This window comes from Geotrypetes seraphini, chromosome 8 (genome assembly GCF_902459505.1).
Source record: "Geotrypetes seraphini chromosome 8, aGeoSer1.1, whole genome shotgun sequence".
Classification (NCBI taxonomy): Eukaryota; Metazoa; Chordata; class Amphibia; order Gymnophiona; family Dermophiidae; genus Geotrypetes; species Geotrypetes seraphini.
The window spans coordinates 186,240,737-186,263,812 of NC_047091.1; the positions used below are offsets into that span (position 1 = coordinate 186,240,737).

Below are 23,076 nucleotides of genomic sequence, written 5' to 3' on the forward strand. Positions count from 1 at the left end.
GAGAGCGGCCGCACACACTACGAGCTCCTCTGCTGTAGCGGAGAAAAATCTTCTCCAAGACGTGCACTGCAGCAGAGAACACCCGAGCAGACCTACCCAGACCATCGGGGACATTCTGCTGGTCACCTGGAAGCGGGAGCCGCCGACACAGAGCCAGATTGGATCTGAGCCAGGACAGGGACAGCGGCAGCGGCGGCCATCTTCCGACGCTCTGCACAGTGTGGCACCTCCCCCAGCTGCAGATTCTAACCTGGACCGCAGCAAGCTATACCAGTGAAGGGGACAAGTTGTGAGTGTGCCTACTTCATTTGTTATTGCTCCAGAACTCCCCCTAATCTCCCCAGTGTCCCTCTGTGATTATATCAAGATCCTTGGTTGGGGCTTGTTGATGCACGCTGGGAAAGAAGAACACGTCTTCTTTCCGCCGAGCGCAGGCCACACCCTCCTCTGCATCGCATCCGGCATCCTTGGGACCCACCCTACCTTGCCCTGCAAAATCTGCGGCCGAACGGGCCTGAAGCTGCATCGTCCTTCACAGGCAGCCCCAAATCGAGGCCCCGGCTTCCCATCCCACCAGCTACACCTACCCGCAATTGGCTACCCTGCCTTCATTACCTCTGCCCTGCCCCACAGACCACTAGCTGGAGTGGTATCCTCCTCACCTCAGTCAGCTAGCTAATTGCAGAAACTCTTTTATTGAAGAAGATGGCGAAAAGAAAAAAAGATGAGGAGTATCGTACTTTTCATCAGCAATGGACAGAGGAGAGAGCAGGTTCTGCAGTGTGTCTAATATGCAATGATAAAATTGCATCGATGAAACGGTCATATATAAAGTGGCACTTCGACACACGCCATAGTACATTTGCATCAAAATATCCTGCGGGGGACAGCAGGAAGAAAGCATATCAAGAGCTACTGTGCAGAGTGCAAGCTAGTCAGCAGCAACTCCGTGTTTGGACCCAACAAGGTGACTAGCTTTAGCAATTGTGAGAAACAGAAAGCCATTCACAGATGGGGAGTATGCCAAAACATTCATGCTTGATGTTGCCAATGAACTTTTTGACGACTTTTCAGATAATGACAAGATAATCAAACAAATAAAAGACATGCCTCTGTCGGCAAGAACTGTTCACGATCGTAAGAACATAAGAAGTTGCCTCCACTGGGTCAGACCAGAGGTCCATCACGCCCAGTGGTCCGCTCCCGCGGTGGCCCATCAGGTCCATGACCTGTGAAGTGGTTCCTGACTATTTCTATAACCTACCTCTGCTTCTATCTGTACCCCTCAATCCCTTTATCCTTTAGGAACCTATCTAAACCTTCCTTGAACCCCTGTACTGTGCTCTGGCCTATCACTACCTCTGGAAACGCGTTCCATGTGTCCACCACCCTCTGGATAAAAAAGAACTTCCTAGCATTTATTCTAAACCTGTCCCCTTTCAATTTCACCGAGTGACCCCTAGTGCTAGTGGTTCCCCACAGTTTGAAGAATCTGTCCTTATCTACTTTTTCTATGCCCTTCAGGATTTTGAAGGTTTCTATCATGTCTCCTCCAAGTCTCCTCTTCTCCAGGGAGAACAGCCCCAGCATTTTCAATCTGTCAGCGTATGAGAAATTTTCCATACCTCTTAGCAGTTTAGTCGCTCTTCTCTGGACCCCCTCGAGTACTGCCATGTCCTTCTTGAGGTACGGCGAACAGTACTGGACACAGTACTCCAGGTGCGGGCGCACCTTTGCACGATACAGTGGCATGATGACTTCCTTTGTCCTGGTTGTGATACCCTTTTTAATGATGCCCAACATTCTGTTTGATTTCTTTGAGGCTGTAGCACACTGTGCTGATGGTTTCAATGTTGTGTCTACCATCACCCCTAGGTCTCTTTCAAGGTTGCTGTCTCTTTTACAAGTAACCCCACAACCATTCACACATCATGATGGCAAATCAAATTGAGGCAACACAAGTGAAGGACATAAATGCAGCTCCATTCTTTTCTCTCGCTTTGGATGAGTCAACAGACGTAAGCCATTTATCCCAGTTCAGCGTGATTGCAAGGTATGCTGTTGGTGACACACTACGTGAGGAAAGTCTTGCTGTTTTGCCTATGAAAGGGACAAGAGGGGAGGATTTATTCAAGTCTTTCACTGAACTTGCTAAAGAACAAAATCTACCGATGGATAAACTTATTTCGGTGTGTATTGATGGTGCTCCGTGCATGGTGGGGGAAAAACAGAGGATTCGTAACGCTTCTTCGTGAACATGAAAAGAGACCCGTCCTAAGTTTTCACTGCATCCTACATCGGGAGGCGCTTTGTGCTCAGATGTGTGGCGAGCAGCTTGGTGAGGTGATGTCGCTGGTCAATCAGGTGGTCAACTTTATTGTTGCCTGAGCTTTAAATAATCGCCAATTTAAAACACTGCTGGATTAAGTTGGGAATAATTATCCTGGTCTGCTTCTGCACAGCAATGTGCGTTGGTTGTCAAGAGGGAAGGTGCTCAGCTGTTTCGCGGTTTGTCTGAGCGAAATCCAGACTTTTCTTGAAATGAAAAACGTCGAGCATCCTGAGTTAGCTAACACTGAGTGGCTCTTAAAGTTCTACTATCTCGTGGACATGACTGAACATCTGAACCAACTCAATGTGAACATGCAAGGCATTGGAAATACAGTCTTATCCCTTCAACAAGCAGTGTTTGCATTTGAAAACAAGCTAGAACTCTTCATCGCCGACATTGAAACAGGTCGTTTACTACACATTGAAAAACTCAGGGAGTTTAAAAATGCATGCACAGCAAGTGACCCTGCTCAACATCTTGATCTTCAGCAGCTAGCGGGCTTCACATCTAATCTCCTGCAGTCATTCAAAGCTCGCTTTGGAGAATTTTGTGAGCGCGCTCATCATTTTAAGTTCATCACCCATCCACACGAGTGTGCAGTGGATAGTGCCAACCTGAGTTACATCCCCGGTGTCTCCATCAAGAGATTTTGAGCTCCAAGCTGCTGACCTGAAGGCCTCAGACATGTGGGTGAATAAGTTCAAGTCATTGAATGAAGATTTGGAAAGACTTGCACGACAGCAAGCAAAGTTGGCAAGCAAACACAAGTGGGGAGAAATGAAAAAAACTTCAACCCGCAGACCAGCTGATTGTCAAAACTTGGAACGCGTTTCCCGTCACATACCACACACTGCAGCATGAGTATTGCTGTACTGACAATGTTTGGCTCTACATATGCATGTGAGCAGTCTTTCTCACATCTAAAGAACATTAAGACCAACCTCCGATCACGTTTAATGGATGGAAGTCTCAACGCCTGCATGAAACTTAAACTCACCACATATCAACCAGACTACAAAGCCATCAGCAAAACCATGCAGCACCAGAAGTCGTATTAATGGTAAGAACTACTTTATTCATCATTGGTTAGCAACAGCATAACAACGTTATTAAAAATAATTCAGAGACTTATTGTACTTTAAAAGTGTTGGTTTTACATAAAATGCACACATTTGCTTGTATTTAGTTTTAAACATATTGTATGGCTCTCACGGAATTACATTTTAAAATATGTTGTGTTTATGGCTCTCTCAGCCAAAAGCCCCTGGTATAGGAGGTAATATCCTATAATAGATTAAGAACTGGTTAAAAGATAGAAAACAGAGAGTAGGGTTAAATGTTCAATATTCTCAATGGAGAAGTGTAATAATGGGGTTAGCCAGGTATCTGTGCTGTGACCGCTGTCTTTTAACATAATCTAATATAATAAAACGCTAGGCCGCGCATGCTGAGGTTGGTCAGCTGTCTAGGCCTACCCCGAGATAGAGACCTCACACTCTATATACTGGTATCAATCAATAAGTATATTTATTAACAAATCAGTAACAGCTTACAAGAATAAATCATTCAGCATATAGAATAACAGAATGTGACCTTCAGGCCTGAGGATCCTTTGATGTCTGTTCTGCTTACTTCCTCTTAAAGGCCTATTTTTATACATTTCTTGGTGGCCAGAACCACGTTGGTCTAAATCACATGATAAATCTTTATTGGTTATTTCTTACATGACATTACATCTGTTAATTCATTAATTGGTTCATAATATCTGTGTCATACCATATGCATGTCCTGTTTACCAGAAAATCTATCTTTTCCCGCATATGCCCCTTTAATCTACCACATCAGCAACTTCAAGCCATCGTCCAGTAAAAGCCTGCCCATCACAGGATATTCTTGCCTGCGTCGGACTTCAAGTCTGCTTGACTTGAAGCATTTATTTCTCGATAACAATGTTCTCAGCTTTTTTGAAGTTCACAAATGTAACTATTGAAGACTGTTTGGTGAGGGGGGGGGGAGGAAGGAAGGGAGGCCTACTGCTGAACAGGGGGAACAGGAAAATGTGCTGATGGACAGGGGGGGAGGTAAAACAAAGGGAGAAGGGCTGCTGCTGGATAAGGGGAGCAGTGAAGGGGTGGTGGTGGACACAGGGGAGATAAAAGGAAGGGAGAACGGACAGGGGGAGCATGCAAGGGGTGGTGGTGGACAGCCAAAAGAAAGACAAAAAGAAAGAAATACAGAAAGTGGCTAAGGAGACAGAGAGAGAAATAAATAAAGACAGACATACATATATATTCTAGCACCCGTTATTGTAACTGCCTATTCAGTGAGGGTCTGGGCAGGGAGAGCGACAGAAAGAAAAAAAGATAGAAAGAAAGAAATAAAGCGAGTGGGAGAAAGAAAGATAGAAGGAGAGAGACAGAAAGAAAAAAGATAAACGGGGCAGGGAGAGAGACAGAAAGAAAGGAAGAAAGAGACAGGGGGGCAGGAGAAAGACAGACAGACATCTATTCTAGCACCCGTTAATGTAACAATAATCTAGAGTTGGATATAACTAGTGAAATAATTAAATTTGCTGTAAAATTGCAAGAGGATTGTAAAAAATTGAAAGAGAACCTTCAAAACTGGGAGGCTGGTCATCAAAACAGCAGATGATGTTTAATGTGAGAAAGTGCAAAGTGATGCAGGTGGGAAAGAGGAACCCAAACTATAGCTACTCAATACAGGGTTCCATGTTAGGAATCGCCACCCAGGAAAAGTGGTGGCTAAGAAAGCAAAGATAATGTTAGCAAAGGAATGGAAAACAAAGATGAAAATGTTATAATGCCCTTCTATCGCTCTATGGTACAGCCACACCTCAAATACTGTGTGCAGTTCTGGTCGCCATATCTCAAAAAATTAGAAAAGGTACAGAGAAGGGTGACAAAAATGATAAAAGAGATGGATCGACTTCCCTATGAGGGATGGCTAAAGCGGCTAGGGCTCTTCAGCTTGAAGAAGAAACAGCTCAGGAGTGATATGATAGAAGTCTATAAAATAATAACTGGATGTGAATCGCTTGTTTACTCTTTCCAAAAATACTAAGTCTAGGGGGAATGCAATGAAGCTACTAAGTAGTAGATTTAAAACAACCTGGAGAAAACATTTCTTTACACAATGTGGTAAAAGCAGTTAGCTTAGCATGGTTTAAAAAGGCTTGGATAGTTTCCTAAATGAGACGTCCATAGACCATTATTGAGATGGAATTGGGGAAATCTACTGTTTATTCCTAGGATAAACAGAATCAAATATGTTTTACTCCTTGGGATCTTGCTAGATACTTGTGACCTAGGTTGACCACTGCTGGAAACAGGATACTGGGCTGATGGGCCTGTGAGGCAGCTTAAGTAACAATCATGTTTATAACAGGAGGAAGGAAAAGGATAACTAAATTCTAAGGTACAGTAGGAAGGGACGAGGAGTAAAGGGGGATACTGACAAACTTCTGTCCTCGGTCAAGCCTACTACATGCTCCTCAGACCTTATTCCCACCATCTCCCATATCCTCAACCTATCCATTTACATTGCAACGGTCCTTGATGTCTTTAAACATGTGGTGGTTAAGTTGCTTCTCAAAATACCCTCCCTGGATCCCACCTGCCAGTCCAACTATCGCCCTGTTTCCCTTCCTATCCAAGCTACCAGAGCTCCGTCGCTGCCTTGACTTCCTTTTATCTCAACAGCCTTTTGTTCCTCTACAGTCAGGCTTTCGTCCCCTACATTCCAAAGAGACTGCCCTCATGAAAGTCTGCAGTGACCTGTTCCTGGCCAGTTCTAAAGGCCTTTACTCGATTCTCATCATTCTTGACCTGTCTTCTGCCTTTGATACTGTTAATAACTGCTTACACTTTGATACGCTGTCTTCGCTTGGATTCCGTGAATCTGTCCTTTCCTGGTTTGCCTCCTACCTCTCCCATTGCACCTTTAGTGTATGTGTTGGTGGATCGTCCTCTGCTGCTATCCCGCTAGTGGTTGGCTTATCCCAGGGCTCTGTCTTAGAACCTCTTCTTTTCTCTCTCAACACCTCTTCCCTCGGTGCCTTGATCCCCTCCCGTGGCTTCCAGTATCACCTATACACTGCTGACTCTCAAATCTACCTCTCTATACTCGAAATTTCACTCAAAGTCAAAGAAAAAGTCTCAGCCTGTTTGGATGACATTGTTGCCTTTTGAGTACGGACTGTCTCCGTCATGACTCTGTACAGTGCCGAGTACATCCGGTAGCATTATAGAAATAATTAGTAGTAGTAAATTGCTTTAAAGGAGTAACTAGAGCAGGGATGGGAAATGAGGGCCGCAATCTAGTTTTTTAGGTTTTTAGGGTTTCCCTAATGAATATGCATGAGATCCATTTGCATAAATGGAGGCAGTGCATGCAAATAGATCTCATGCATATTCATTGGGGAAATCCTGAAAACTTGACTGGATTGCAGCCCTCGTTGCTCACCCTTAAATTAGAGGCACAAACTCAATCATAACTTAACTTTCTGAGAAGAAATCTGGAGGGGGAGAGTTTCACACTGCAGAAGCAATAATGCAGAATGTGATTGAATATGTAGATGAGTATGGATAATGAAAAACTGTTGAAATGAGTGAAGGACACAGATAGAATCTATTCCAGAAGGTAGGAAGACTGGTATGGAAAATCTGATAGATAAGATTTTAAACATTGCATAGTAAGAGATAGGAAGCCAGTGTTCATTTATGAGAAGTGGTGATACATTACTACCATATTTCCCATTTCCCTATAAGTCCTGCTGCAAATTCTGTTCTTCAACCACCGGTCCATGGACCAGTGCTGGTCCACAGAAATTTCCTGCCGGTCCACAGGGCCAGCACGTGCATCAGGCCCAAAACAGTGTTTTCAACCGCCGGTCCACGGTGTGATCGATGCGGCGTTTTCTTCGAGCCAGCTCCCTCTTCCTAACTGATTCAGTGCACAAAGCCACGGGCAGTGGCTCCTACGGGCATCCTGCGCCTGAACTGGAAGCCTTCTCTCTGATGTTGCAAGATGAGGCACGGGACGTGCAAGGTGCAATTAGTACTATTATGGGGGCGGGGTCTGGGGTGGAGATTGGGTAGAGATGGGCAGGGTCTGGCCCACGACTTATCCCAGTGTTCTTCAACCACCGGTCCACAGACCGATGCCGGTCCATAGAATAATTCTTTTATTTCTGCCGATCCATAGGTGTAAAAAGGTTGAAAAACATTGGACTAGATCACTAGATTCCCCCATTTATAGATTTTCATGATATCTGCAGTAACATAACATAAAAGTTTATCTATATACTACAAAACCTTGCAGTTTGATGTGGTTAACAATAAAAAGGAACTGTACAAACACAGTGATATACAAAATTAAACCATCAAAAATGTTTTAAACAAACATCTTAAGCAATTTCCTAAAATCTTGATAAGAAATAGATTCTAGGCCAGAGTTGTCTATCCCGTAACACCCATCAGATATAATCTTTGAACATTTCTCCCAAACAAAAGAAAAATGAATTGTTTTCTCTTCAGGAAATGCAACTAGAATGAAACCTACATTAATGTGGCGAGTGGAACAGCAGAGGGCGCTCTCTGCTCATTTAGCAGAATGGTGACGTAAGACTGTGTACTTAGGCTGGGAAAACACTGCAGACTTAGAAGCTGTAACAAGGTCATCATTTCTGTATATCGAACTACTCATCCTCCTCCATCTCTGCCGCTATTCAGAGGAGCCAGAGGACTAAAATACTTAAAGATACATCACTTTCAAAGCTTAGCTGGGTTGTTCTGCTGTTTTTCAAACAACATAAGAACAGCTGAGGGAGATCAGATCAAGGTCCATCAAGTGCTGTCTCTCTAACAGTGGCCAGTTTGGGTCACATTACCCAGGTTTCAGCTCATTTTAACATAGTAGATGACGGCAGATAAAGACCTGAATGGTCCATCCAGTCTGCCCAACCTGATTCAATTTAAATTTTTTCTTCTTAGCTATTTCTGGGCAAGAATCCAAATGGACCTCCTGATTCTACCAGGCTAATTTGTAATTGACTTTTCATCCAGAAACTTGTCCAAACCTCTTTAAAATACCAGTTTGTTAGTTGCCTTGACTATATGCTCCTGAAAGACAGCTCCACAGCTTAATTATGTCCTGTGTGAAAATATACTTTCCATGATTTATTTTTAGTCTGCTGGTCATTAGTTTCATGGAATGTGCTCTTGTTTTTATGTTGTTTGAAAGGTTAAATACCGTTCCTTATTTAACCATCCCATCTCACTCATGATTTTATAAACTTCCATTATACATTCGCTTAATAACGGGTTTATCTTCTTTATTGTTTCTGTTGTCCTTCTCTGAACCTTTTCTAATCCTTTTATATTCTTTATAAGATAAGATGCAGTGATCAAAACTGCACACAGTTCTCCAGGAACCAAGACAGGTATCTGATGATATTTTCAGGTCTGTTCTCCATTCTTTTTGTATAATCTAACATTTTGTAACATAGTAACATAGTAGATGACGGCAGATAAAGACCCGAATGATCCATCCAGTCTGCCCAACCTGATTCAATTTAAATTTTTTTGTTTTTTTTTCTTCTTAGCTATTTCTGGGCGAGAATCCAAAGCTTTACCCGGTACTGTGCTTGGGTTCCAACTGCCGAAATCTCTGTTAAGACTTACTCCAGCCCATCTACACCCTCCCCTGCCCATCCTCCTCCAAACGGCCATACACAGACCATACAAGTCTGCCCAGTAACTGGCCTAGTTCAATCTTTAATATTATTTTCTGATTCTAAATCTTCTGTGTTCATCCCACGCTTCTTTGAACTCAGTCACAGTTTTACTCTCCACCACCTCTCTCGGGAGCACATTCCAGGCATCCACCACCCTCTCCGTAAAGTAGAATTTCCTAACATTGCCCCTGAATCTACCACCCCTCAACCTCAAATTATGTCCTCTGGTTTTACCATTTTCCTTTCTCTGGGAAAAGATTTTGTTCTACGTTAATTAATACCCTTTAAGTATTTGAACGTCTGAATCATATCTCCCCTGTCTCTCCTTTCCTCTAGGGTATACATATTCAGGGCTTCCAGTCTCTCCTCATACGTCTTCTGGCGCAAGCCTCCTATCATTTTCGTCGCCCTCCTCTGGACCGCCTCAAGTCTTCTTACGTCTTTCGCCAGATATGGTCTCCAAAACTGAACACAATACTCCAAGTGGGGCCTCACCAATGACCTGTACAGGGGCATCAACACCTTCTTCCTTCTACTGACTACGCCTCTCTTTATACAGCCCAGAATCCTTCTGGCAGCAGCCACTGCCTTGTCACACTGTTTTTTCGCCTTTAGATCTTCGGACACTATCACCCCAAAGTCCCTCTCCCTGTCCGTGCATATCAGCTTCTCTCCTCCCAGCATATACGGTTCCTTCCTATTATTAATCCCCAAATGCATTACTCTGCATTGAATTTTAGTTGCCAGGCATTAGACCATTCCTCTAACTTTTGCAGATCCTTTTTCATATTTTCCACTCCCTCTTCGGTGTCTACTCTGTTACAAATCTTGGTATCATCTGCAAAAAGGCACACTTTTCCTTCTAACCCTTCAGCAATGTCACTTACATACATATTGAACAGGATTGGCCCCAGCACCGAACCCTGAGAGACTCCACTAGTCACCTTTCCTTCCTTCGAGCGACTTCCATTAACCACAACCCTCTGGCGTCTGTCCGACAGTCAGTTTCTGACCCAGTTCACCACTTTGGGTCCTAACTTCAGCCCTTCAAGTTTGTTCAACAGCCTCCTATGAGGAACTGTATCAAAGGCTTTGCTGAAATCCAAGTAAATTACATCTAGCATATGTCCTCGATCCAGCTCTCTGGTCACCCAATCAAAAAATTCAATCAGGTTCATTTGGCACGATTTACCTTTTGTAAAGCCATGTTGCCTCGGATCCTGTAACCCATTAGATTCAATTAAATACACTATCCTTTCTTTCAGCAACACTTCCATTATTTTTCCAACAATTGAAGTGAGGCTCACCGGCCTGTAGTTTCCTGCTTCATCCCTGTGACCACTTTTATGAATAGGGACCACATCCGCTCTCCTCCAATCCCCAGGAATCACTCCCGTCTCCAGAGATTTGTTGAACAAGTCTTTAATAGGACTCGCCAGAACCTCTCTGAGCTCCCTTAGTATCCTGGGATGGATCCCGTCTGGTCCCATCGCTTTGTCCACCTTCAGTTTTTCAAGTTGCTCATAAACACCCTCCTCCGTGAACGGCGCAGAATCTACTCCATTTTCTCGTGTAACTTTGCCAGACAATCTCGGTCCTTCTCCAGGATTTTCTTCTGTGAACACAGAACAGAAGTATTTGTTTAGCACATTTGCTTTCTCCTCATCACTCTCCACATATTTGTTCCCAGCATCTTTTAGCCTAGCAATTCCATTTTTTATCTTCCTCCTTTCACTAATATATCTGAAAAAATTTTTATCTCCCTTTTTTACATTTTTAGCCATTTGTTCTTCCGAATGTGCCTTCGCCAAACGTATCTCTCTCTTGGCTTCTTTCAGTTTCACCCTGTAGTCCTTTCTGCTCTCCTCTTCTTGGGTTTTTTTATATTTCATGAACGCCAACTCTTTCGCCTTTATTTTCTCAGCCACTAGGTTGGAGAACCATATCGGCTTCCTTTTTCTCTTGTTTTTATTGATTTTCTTCACATAAAGGTCCGTAGCCATTTTTATCGCTCCTTTCAGCTTAGACCACTGTCTTTCCACTTCTCTTATGTCCTCCCATCCTAACAGCTCTTTCTTCAGGTACTTTCCCATTGCATTAAAGTCCGTACGTTTGAAATCTAGGACTTTAAGTATCGTGCGGCCGCTCTCCACTTTAGCCGTTATATCAAACCAAACCGTTTGATGATCGCTACTACCCAGGTGAGCACCCACTCGAACATTAGAGATACTCTCTCCATTTGTGAGGACCAGATCCAATATTGCTTTTTCCCTTGTGGGTTCCGTCACCATTTGTCTGAGCAGAGCCTCTTGAAAGGCATCCACAATCTCCCTACTTCTTTCCGATTCCGCAGACGGAACATTCCAGTCCGCATCCGGCAGGTTGAAATCTCCCAACAGCAGAACTACCTCTTTCCTTCCAAACTTTTGGATATCCACAATCAGATCCTTATCAATTTGCTGCGATTGAGTCGGAGGTCTGTAGACTACACCCACGTAGATAGAAGTTCCATCTTCTCTTTTCAGAGCAATCCATATCGCTTCTTCCTCTCCCCAGGTCCCTAGCATTTCGGTCGCTTGGATATTGATCTTTACATATTGATCTTTGGTGGCTCTTTTGACAGCCGTGGCACCTCCAATTTCAGTGTAATGTCCACAATGTCAGGTACCCTGCATTATGTTAGTTAGAATTATTTTCCCTATGTGTTATCATCCTGCATTTGAGGCTCAACAAATACTGTAGGTCAAGTGGTTCTTAAACCTGTCCTAGAGGACCCTCAGCCAGTCGAGTTTTCAAGATATCCCTAATGAATATGCATGAGGCAGATTTGCATGCCTGTCACTTCTATTATATGCAAATCTGCCTGGTGTATTTTCATTAGGGATATCTTGAAAACCCGACTGGTTGGGAGTCCCCCAGGACAGGTTTAAGAACCACTGCGTAGGTGATACTTTTTTATTGGACTAGTTCAGGGTTTCTTTGACAAGCCTTTACAAGTTATCCTCTCTTCATCATGTTAATTAAGAATCAGTTATACTAGGTTTAAACGCTGCAAACTCATCTAGGTCTTACGCTGTTTGAATTTCGGTGAGACATTATAGCATTAACATAACACTTTATTTTTATTCCACAAAACTTCCAGTTCTAAGCGGATAACAAAATTAAAGCAAAGACAATGAACTCTTGTAAACACAACCGTTGAGTGAGGGAAATGTAAAAAAGACCAAATTATACTGTGGTGGTACGGAAGTAGAAAACATAAAATGATCCATTAGATAATTTGGTAACAAACCATTCAACATTTTGTAACAAAAACGACCACGTTTCCATTGGGATTCAGTGTATTATTTATTTAAAAAATGTATATACTGCCTAGGATCTAAGCAGTTTCCAATAACAAACATTCATAAAATAAAATACCACCACCTAGACATGATCTAACTGTTCTACCTATAAGCATTCAGGATATAATGTTTGAATATCTAATACAGCATCAAATTTTACCTGTCACATATTACATATAGGCATCTACAAACAGCTGTGTTTTCAATAGTTTCTTGAACGTGGCACAGCATTAAATGTTCAATTCTGCCCAGATTAAAAATTGGGTGAACAGCTGGGTTCTAAATCAAATGGAGCCTTCTAAAATGCTTCTTACAACCTGCAAGATAGGCTATATTACAATAGTCAAGTGCAAATAGTACAAAGGACTGCACCAAACATTGAAAAACTGATCTTTCAAAACAAGTTCCATAGAGCATAAAAACATTTACAAACCAAGTTTTCACTTGATTTTGCATTGTTAGATTTCGATCTAAAAATACCTCCAAAAGTTTTAACACAGGTTCTACAGATTATACCATACCATTCAAATGAAGGAAATCTTGGGTAAGTTTAGATGGAACTGGAAAGAAAACTAAAACTTAGTTTTATAAACCGGGTCATCAGGCAATTTGTAAATCGACTCAGTTAACATAAAGAAAAGGAAATATACAAAAGAACTAGACGAGAAAAGAACTAAAGCAGGAGAGGTAGAAGTAGTTAATTTCCAAAGTGCTTGGCGAACAGAATTGTCCTCAAAGCCTTCCTGAATGACAGGAATGACAGGAAAAAAAAGTCAGCACCCAAGATTTGTCCAATTATCGCCCCATAGCACACATACCATTCATGGGTAAACTTATAGAAAAAATAGTCTTCCAGCAACTTTCTGATTTTGTCGAGAAAACCAACGTACTTCATCCCAATCAAACCGGCTTCCGTCATTGCCATTCTACGGAACTTTCTCTGCTAGGACTTACCACTAAAATATTATACCATCTCGACAACTATCAATCTGTACTGCTTATTTCTTTAGACTTTTCTTCCGCATTCAATACTATTGATCACAGCCTACTTCTAACTCGACTCCAGGAAATTGGTATATCAGACCAGGTCATGGACTGGTTTATATCTTACTTTACAGATAGATCCTCTAAAGTTATTTTCAATGGCAACTCATCTGAATCTTTTTCCTCCAAATATGGTATACCGCAGGGTTCTATACTATCGCCACTGCTTTTTAATATTTTCCTATCACCTCTCTTGACAGTTTCTCAATCTATAGGTTTCTCCACATTCGCTTACGCGGACGATATTCAACTGCTTCACCTCATCGATCTCAATAATAAGGAAGAAGTGGTCTCCATTAATCATAAATTAGAAAAAATCAAATCTTGGTTAGATTCAAATAAACTGTCTCTCAATATCAACAAATCTAAACTCATGACCATTCTGTTTAAAGAAGGAATATCACTTCAAGCCCCTCTGACAATCGAATCATTACCTATCAAAACTGTTCCTACCTTAAAACTATTGGGAGTTACTTTTGACAATAAATTCTCTTATCATTTTCACATTAGTACAGTCGTTCAGAAATGTTTCTACTGACTAAGAATGATACGTTCCCTTGCTAAGCTACTCGAACCAGCTTCACTAAACACTTTAATTCACTCTTTGGTAATTTCATGCATAGACTATTGCAACGCTCTGTATAAGGGTATTACAAAAAAGGAGATTAGACGACTACAGATCGTGCAGAACACTGCCATTAAGATTATTAGTGGGGAAAAAAAATACGATCATGTTTCCCCCCTTTTGATTAACGCTCACTGGTTACCAGTCGAGCACAGAATTAGCTATAAAATTCTACTTTTAACATTCATAACTAAACTGAATAATCAACCAGATTTCATTAACAGACTTCTAATTCCATATAGCACATCAAAATCTCTTCGCTCAACTTCCCAGAATCTTTTAGTTATACCTTTTTTAAAATCAATTAATACAATGCGTTCTAACAACTTTGCTGTTACTGCCCCTACTCTATGGAACTCGTTACCTCTCCATTTGCGTTACGAATCCGATCTAAAACAATTTAAAGCAAAATTAAAAACATTTCTATTCCAAGATGCTTTTGGACAACAATTGTCCTTTTAAGGTCAGAATTTAAAAATTAATATGTAAACTATTGTTATTTTTTACCCAACCTATCGTGTTATCCTTTTTTTGTTTCACCTTTCCTATAACAACTGTAGTTCTTCCCTACTATCCCATTGTGAGTAGTCGGTATGTCTAATAAAATCGTTTGTTACGATTGGATGCTAGTTAGTATCCCTTGTTCTTATACGTTTTTAAGCAATTTTATAATTTGTTTTTATGTAATTTTATATTGTTAACCGCTTAGAAACCTTTATAAGCGATCAAAAAAATATTTTAATAAACTTGAACTCAAAAGACTACCCAATATTCGATTGTCAATATCACTGAAGCAATCTGGTTGATATTATTTGCTGGTACGAAATCTAATGACAAGACAGCTGTGATGTCATCTACATAACTGTATAATTGCAGACAATTTTGTTCCCAAGGAGGATACATAAATATTAAAGAGCAATAGGGAGAGCGGTGAACCCTGAGATATTCTTGGAGTAATCTCTGCAATGTAAGAAAGGACCTAGAATACAAAAAATCTTGAAACCATTGCTAGACTTGCCCAGAGATTCCTACAGAATCAAGACAACCAAGCAATATATTATGATCTATGAGGTCGAATGCGCTACTAAGATCAAATTGTAAAAGCACTGAAGAGACCACGTAAGTGATGAAAGAGATTTGCCTGCAGTGGAGACAGTATATACAAATCAATCTCATACATATTTATTGTGGATATCCTGAAAACCTGACTGGCAAAAGGGTAATTTACCTCCAGACCTAACTTGGGAAATATAACATATATCTTATGTCAACCGTCTCTTTTCTAAGCTGAAGAGTCCATCCCCTTTACCATTTTGGTCACTTTTCTTTGAACCTTTTCTAATTTCACAATATCTTTTTTGAGATATGGCAACCAGAACTGTGCACAATACTCAAGGTGAGGACACATAATGAAGTGATACAGAGGCATAAAATATTCTCAGTCTTATTTGCCATCTCTTTCCTAATAATTCCTAGCATCCTGTTTGCTATTTTTTGCCACAGAAGATTTTAGTGTAGTGTCTACAATGATACCCAGATCTTTTTCTTGGGTGCTGACTCCTAAGGTGGACTCTAGCATAAGATAACTATGATTTAGATTATTCTTTCTCAAATCTGGATGACATCACCAATGGAACATTCAGAAGATTCTGGAAGCTTTTGGCAGGTCTGATTGCGCATGTCTTCCCACCTACCCAATAAAAAAGTATAAAAGAGACTAAACTCTGAGGACGTTCTTAGAGATCAGACTCCATAGGTGACTCTTGAGGTTAATTCCCTCTCACTTCACCCAAGGTGGAGCTTTTTTGGTTCTTCAGACAACCAAGAACAGGGTTTTGCTTTGTTAGGATTTTTCTGCTCTTTCTTTTTTCTTCCAGGTGTAAGTACTTCTGCAACCACAGTTTGGCTGGGAAACATCGTGTCACCAAACCTGTTGCTCAGGTTACAGCTTCTGTCTCTGTGCAGACAGAAAATGTTACCCAGGCAGAGGGAGTGGCTCCATCTGCAAACTGTCTTCAGCTTGAATCCCTCATGAAGGAAGTAAAGGAACTGAGAAAGGAGGTGGCAAGACTGAGAAGCATCCATGAGAATGAGAGGTACATTGATGAAATGATTCAAGAAGCATCAAAGATTTACAGCAGTGGAGAAGAAGAGGTTGTGCTGAGGTACGATAGTTGGACTCAGATTACGGAACCCTGTAAGACTGATATTGTGATTTCACCTGCCCTTGAACAGAAGAACTGGTAAGATGCCCTGGAAGTGGAGGAGATGAGAGCATCCCAGGGAGATGAAGGACCAAAGCTTGAAATCTCCAAAATTGCTGTTTCCATGATCACTAGGAGGCCTAAAGTAGTGGTAGTTGGTGAGTCCCTTCTGAGGGGTACAGAAGCATCCATCTGCAGGCTAGACATGATATCCCAGGAGGTATGCTGTCTGCCTGGTGCCAAAATCCAAGATATTATGGAAATCCAATAGATGTTACAGAAAGATTGCAAAGACTCATCAAGCCTGATGACTATTATCTGATGCTACTCATCCATGTTGGCACTAATGATACTGCCAGGTATCCTGCAAACATATCAAAAGAGATTTTGTGGCTCTGAGAGAGAAGATGAAGCAGTCAGGTGCGCAGGTGGAATTCTTGTCCATCCTCCCTGTCGAGGGTTAAGGGCCAGGTTAGAGAAGCACACATCCCGGAGATGAATGTGTGGCTACATGGATGATGTCGTTTGAGTGTGTTTTGGCTTCCTGGACTATGGGATGATTTTCCAAGGGCTGCTGAGCAGCGATGGTTTTCTTTTAACATTTTATAAACGATATTGCTAAAGGGCTGTTGGGTAAGATTTGCCTCTTTGCGGATGATATCAAAATTTGCAATAGAGTAGATACCCAGGATGGTGTGAATAACATGAAGAAACACCTGATGAAGCTTGAAGAATGGTCTGAAATTTGGCAGCTAAAATTTAATATTAAGAAACTCATTTGGGCTGCAAAAACCTGAGGGCACAATACAGTTTAGAGCAGTGATTCTCAACCCTGTCCTAGGGACCCCCCAGCCAGTCGGGTTTTCAAGATATCCGTAATGAATATGCATGAGAGCTATTTGCATATAATGGAAATGACAGGTGAATGACTGGGTTAGAAACTAGTGGAGTGGGAAGTGACAAAGTATAGTAGCAAAGGGAGTTCACTCTGAGGAAGAATACTTAATAATTATTATACCTCATGAAAATATCAAAATCCATGGACTCCTCTTTTTTATTCTAGCAACTCAATTATCTGTAGAGCTTTTAGAAGATGATCTCGTAAAAGATTTATCTAGGTTCCTGAGATATTAACTAGAAGAATTTGTTGAATATTGGTCTACTACTATTAATTATTTCTATAGCGCCACCAGACACACGCAGCGCTGTACTCCAAATATCTTGTGGTTAACTAGGTGACTATTTTACATAAAGTATTTTGGGATTCTGTCCTTGAGTTTTAGGGGAACTCTACAGTTTTTTCCTGGTTGTTTTGCCTTTTAGCTTAATTTTGAACCATTATCTACTGGAGGCACAATTCTCTGAGCTTTCCTTCATAAATACCTAGCATCTGGCCTCTTTCCTTCTCCCAAGAATATTCAATGCTTTGATAATAATTCTTGTCTCTTTTCCTCTGGACTCCACCTTGGATGTAGTCTAAATCTCACCACCAGATATTTGTTCTTCAGCAATGGCAGAGATTCTTCTCTTTACTTCTGAGCACTGCAACAGGGCAAAGAGTAGAACCACGCTTGGGAAATGAAACCAGATCTCCGACATGGCCATGCATTGTGCTATAACTGACTGACTAATATTGTTCACAATGTTTCATCATTCACCCATATTACAGTCGCTGACATACATTCCGGAACAATCAGACCAAAAAGTGTACATTCCTGATACTGCTCAGTGTAGAAGCACCATTTCGGCTCCATCACTGTAAAATATTTGTAATGGGTGGTTTTGTACCTTGGGAATGAAGTATTACATGATTTGCCAGGAGTCCCAAGGAGCTGCAGTAGGAGCGGTGAAACTTTTTGGTCACCTATTAGAACTAGGTGTCATGATAAATAAACATATTCAAACGCCACACAATGTTGATCCAGTGAACGTGGTGAGAAGATATTAAAGCAGGTAAAATGTGCTTAATTGGAAGCATCTTTGAATTAACCCAGCTGGTAGGGCAGATGTATTCTCTTGAGTTGCTGCATTTTAGACTTCAGTTAGCCCCGTTTTTTCAGTATAAAAACTCGAGAATTCTACTAGCAAGATTTACATAGTGCCATCATTATATGCAGTACTGGGCTCTTTTCAAGTAAGGGGTCAGTAGAAATAGCAACACTTACCTATCATAGTCTGCTCTGGAGATGTGGGTGGTGTGAGCAGCATCCCACAGCTGCTGGGATCCTTCAGACTGCCAAGCCCTTGCTGTCCTGAGCCAGCGTTAGTTCCCCCAGCATTGGTAGCACTTGGAGATACAGGTATATCACTTTGAGTGATAAGAACAAAGGCTGAAGGATAGACCATCCGAACGCCACCTACAAGGAAGGAGTCAGGAGACCTAATTAAGGTTTGGTCATTTCTAAGCCCTACTTACTTTCACATTATCATTTAGTCACTGGGACATAAACAAATGAGAATTTGAAACAGTTCAGAATTATTCTCTCAAGTATAATGTATGTGTTAGAGAGTTGCGCGGGGACAGAAATCACACCCATCCCCGCCAGGATCCTCTCCGTCCCCACCCGTCCCCGCCAGGATCCTCTCCGTCCTCACCCATCCCCACAAGGAATTACCTCCATCCCCGCCCGTCCCCATAAAAAGCAGCAATTACTTCTGATAGGATCATCAATTCCCGTGCAGACCTCTAGTATGTGTCCCAATTTCCTCCTGATTTTTGGACAACTGCGGTTACGAAGCCATGGAACTTTCATCTGCAAACAGGGATTCCCCCACCACTTTTCATACCTTGGATTCCAGTTCAGTTTTTTCTGTAACACAACTGTTAGTGGACGCCTTTTTCTAACTCTGTGGTTATTGTTGGTTTTAGATTTGAATAATTCTGTATTAAGGAAATTTTGTGGGGGAGACTGATTTATTTGTGTATTGTATTTTACAATGTTTGTTTGTGTTTGAAATTATGGATGTCAATGTTTTTGTACATCACTTAGGTTTAAGCGATTCATAATTTTTAAAAAATAAACAATCAAGGATAAGAGGCTGTAGCCCAAAAGATTTCACTGTGGGATGATGGCAATTACCAAGGGCGATGATTTTATGAAATCAATGCAAATTGCCTCCCTAGTCCTAGTACAATTCAGCTCAAATCAGGCACAGTAGATGTTTTCCTCTAAGGCAATAAAGGGTTAAATGACTAGCCAAAGGTCACTAGGAGCAGCAATGGATTTGAACCCTGGTATCCCTAGTTCATAACCCACTATTCTAATCCAATTTTACAGCACTATAAAGTAAACCAAGACCTAGGACCAAAGAATACATAAAAAAGAAATCTCTAGCTGGGTGTAAGGCAGACAAGTTCCAACAGGCCCAGTTATGGAAATATGCACTACTTTTTACTGCTCCAGTGGCCACGAGCGAGTGTCCAGCACAAGCAGCCTCTGCAAAAGCATGGGCTATATCATTAAAATCAAACAATCCACTTACCCCTAGTTTAAACCCTCCTGCTACTTCAATCCCTTTTTTCATCACTTCAAGCCTCCTCTTTTGCTCATGGCCTATTCCCTCCTCTTCCAGTCTTCACAGGCTGTATTCTCTTTGCCTTTTCCCACAGCCCCACTATCAGTCTTTCCTTCCATCCTTACCAGTTGCTTCCTCTTCTCTCCTCCCAGCAGGATTGCTTCTTTCAGTTCCTCTCCATAACCTATTTCGCAGCCTCCCTTTTCTCTCAGCTTCTCTGCTGCTAAGATCAAGATAGTACTAGAACTGGAATGTGTGACAACTACGAATTCAGAAACTCTGACAGAGCACCAAGGACTTCACTCCCTAGGCCTGACCATTCTCAATGATCAGAGTAGTGCTCTATCAGACCAGGAACACATTTAGGGCCTGATTCTGGAAGGCATCCTGCGTCCCGATTGGTCTTTTAGATGGCAGTAGGACACCTACAATTGGGATGCCATTTTTAGAATCAGGCCTCTAGAGACAAAGATAGGAAGTTTCTTTTCTCTCTGACCTCAAAGCGGATTTCATCATTTAAAAAAAAAAAAAAAAGACAGGGATTTTTGGCTCTTTTCTTTCTGATGAAATACCATTTTCCTTTAACTTGGCTCTTTTTCTACAGGAGCTGGTCTGGTACATAGCAAATTAATTCTTGTAACAAGTTACCCTATAGTTTTGCTGTACCAGCTTGCTCCCCATAATGACTTCATATTCTGCTAATAGCATGTGGGATTCTGAGACTACAAATGCTTCAGGGTAGAAAACCATTTACCCTCAAAATGCAGCACAAAACAAAATGAAAGACTGTTTAGCATGAAATATAATTAGTATTTACATTTTAAACCAGGTCAGAGAAATGCTCCAAAAGAAAAAAAAAGAGAACTCTCACCAACAATGACTTCAACAGCCACAGGAAAATCATCATCATATCCCAGATCCTCTTCCTCCTTCAGCCCCTCTTTCTTCTTCAGTACCATGGGATAAAAGTACTGCCATTCTTCGATCAATTTTCGAGTGGCTGGGTCAGACAGTTTGTAGGCCTGTCCTGTCAGTGTGCCGCTCAAGCCATAAGGACTCACCAGAACTGCAGAAAGCAACATAGGTTACATTTGGGAAACAAAAGGATGGGCCCATTATACAAAGAACATACTGAAGTTGTCCAGTGATATTGTACCTCAAGAACTGGGTATATATTTGCCTGCATATACAAGAGCACCCACACTGAAAAAAAATGACCACCACAAACCTGGCAGTTTCCACAAGTGGTTACCCCACTTCACAAACCTATACATGCAAGTGTCGCCAATTTAGTAATGAAGCTGTAATTTTAATTTGGTTCCATTTTGGATATCACAATAACTAGATGTTTTTTTAAAACTTACGCATTCCTTTCAGCTAGCGTAAAACCCGATGAGGAAAATTTTACCCATATATGTGTAATCCATTTGTAAAATTGGATATAAAGGTGAGAGGGGCCTTAGGCACCTGGACCAATCAGAGCCTTAGGCCCCTCCCAGTGCATCCCAGGATGCACCAGGAAGGGGAAGGTCTGCCATTTTTAAGAGGAGGGCCTGCCGATGGGAGGGAATGGGCATCGCTCCTGCTGGATTGTTATTGAAGGTGGGGGGGTGTTATTGAAGGGGGGGTGTTGGGGTGGGGCACCAGGGGATTGGGGGATGCCACAGTAGGGTGCCATGGGTTCAGGGGGTGCTGGGGTGCCACGGTTTGGGGTGAGGTGTTGGGTTCGATGAGGCCTGGCAGCAGGAGGGAGTGGGCATCCCTCCTGCCGATTTTGGTACTAAATATACAGGGTGCTGAGGGGGTGTGTCGATGATGTTGGAGGAAAGGGGCTTTCTGTGAAAGGGGCTAGATAGGTGCCTATGAGGGAGGGAGAAATCTCCCTGCCAGTTCAGCTGATCCTGGCAGAGGGAATCTCTATCAGCTGATAGCAAGCCTACTGGTTTGTTTGTTTTCACTCCATGGGTGGTGGGAGGGGGGAGAAAGGGGGATCATACCTTAAACCCTCCAGTGGTCATCTTGTCAGTTTGGTCACCTTTGGAACACTTAGAAGCATGTAAAACAGGTCTAAGTAACTTCTGACTTTGGTGTGCTGGGAAAGCTTTCATTATTGCTGCAGGATGTCCAGGTTTAAGCCCACCCATAACACACCTCCCACCATGCCCCTTTAGGATCTAAATGTTCAGCGACTTGGAAGTCATGCTGGACGCCATCCAATTGGGATTCCAAACATTTCAAAAATTGTGTTGTGTCCAAAAGAAAAGAAGGAATTATGGACATATTTGCACACTTTTTCCAAAAGAGAACCCCAAGCTGACACAATAGGACATCCAGGGGGATTATTCATGTCCTTATGAACTTTTGGAAGAAAATATATAACTGGAAATTTAAACTGTTGAAAAGTAAGAAACTTATATTCAGCATTAGTCACATATCCAATTGATTTTCCATGGTTCAAGATGCAAAGTAATTCAGCAAAAATGTCATCAGACGGATCTCCGTCTAGCTTAAAATATACCGTTGCATCATTTAACTGAAGATAAGCCTCCTGTTAATACTAGATTTTGTCCCAAATCACTATGTCCCCTCCCTTAATTGTCTTCCGTATCACTATGGAAGAATCTTCCTGTAAGCTCTGCAATGTTCTCTTTTCAGAGGGAGTTAAATTATTTTGCATAGGATAATGGGAAGATTCCAACAATGTTAATTCTTTCTATACCAGGGCTTTAAACCCAGCTAACAGAGTCCATATTTCCCGGAAGAACCCATGTACTTTTGTCTTTAATCCTTGAACGATCAAATTTTGTCTCAACTTCCGAAAAGAAGAATTTCAACTTCAAGTTCTGAAAAAAATTCTCCAAATCAGCCTTTATTTAATATTGATAGCTCTTTATCAGATAGTTGCCTTGATGAGAGGTTAATCACTCCATTCTTATACTCTGATTTAACCGAGTGGTCGAACCCCCTTGGTAGGTTTGCTTCCAGTTGCCTATCCATGCTTGACCTCTTCTCCCTAAAAAAGGCTTAGAGCTAATTTTATTGCTAGTCTCATCGCTGCTCCCAGAGGACTCTGTGGTGGTCATACCTTTATTTGGTCTAGTCCCTGTATCATTTGGGCGCATCCATTTATACACAAATCCTTCCGTGTAATCCTTCTCGTCTCTCTGATATTTTTTATATTTCTTAAGATTCAACTACTTTTCCAAATTTGTCCTCAAAATGCTCTCTTTTCACCCTTCCAACTTTGCATGAAATAC

The 23,076-nt window shown here is 41.7% G+C and overlaps 1 protein-coding gene across 1 annotated transcript in view; it reads right to left on the bottom strand.

Moving 5' to 3' along the window:
- MED13L (mediator complex subunit 13L) overlaps window positions 1–23,076 on the bottom strand; it is an 802,147-nt gene that overhangs the window by 140,911 nt on the left and 638,160 nt on the right. The window contains exons 6-7 of the mRNA XM_033955209.1: window positions 20,691–20,885; window positions 18,469–18,660 (exon numbers count right to left, since the gene is read on the bottom strand). Coding sequence (XP_033811100.1) covers window positions 18,469–18,660; window positions 20,691–20,885 — 387 coding nt within the window. The remainder of the gene's footprint in view (window positions 1–18,468; window positions 18,661–20,690; window positions 20,886–23,076) is intronic.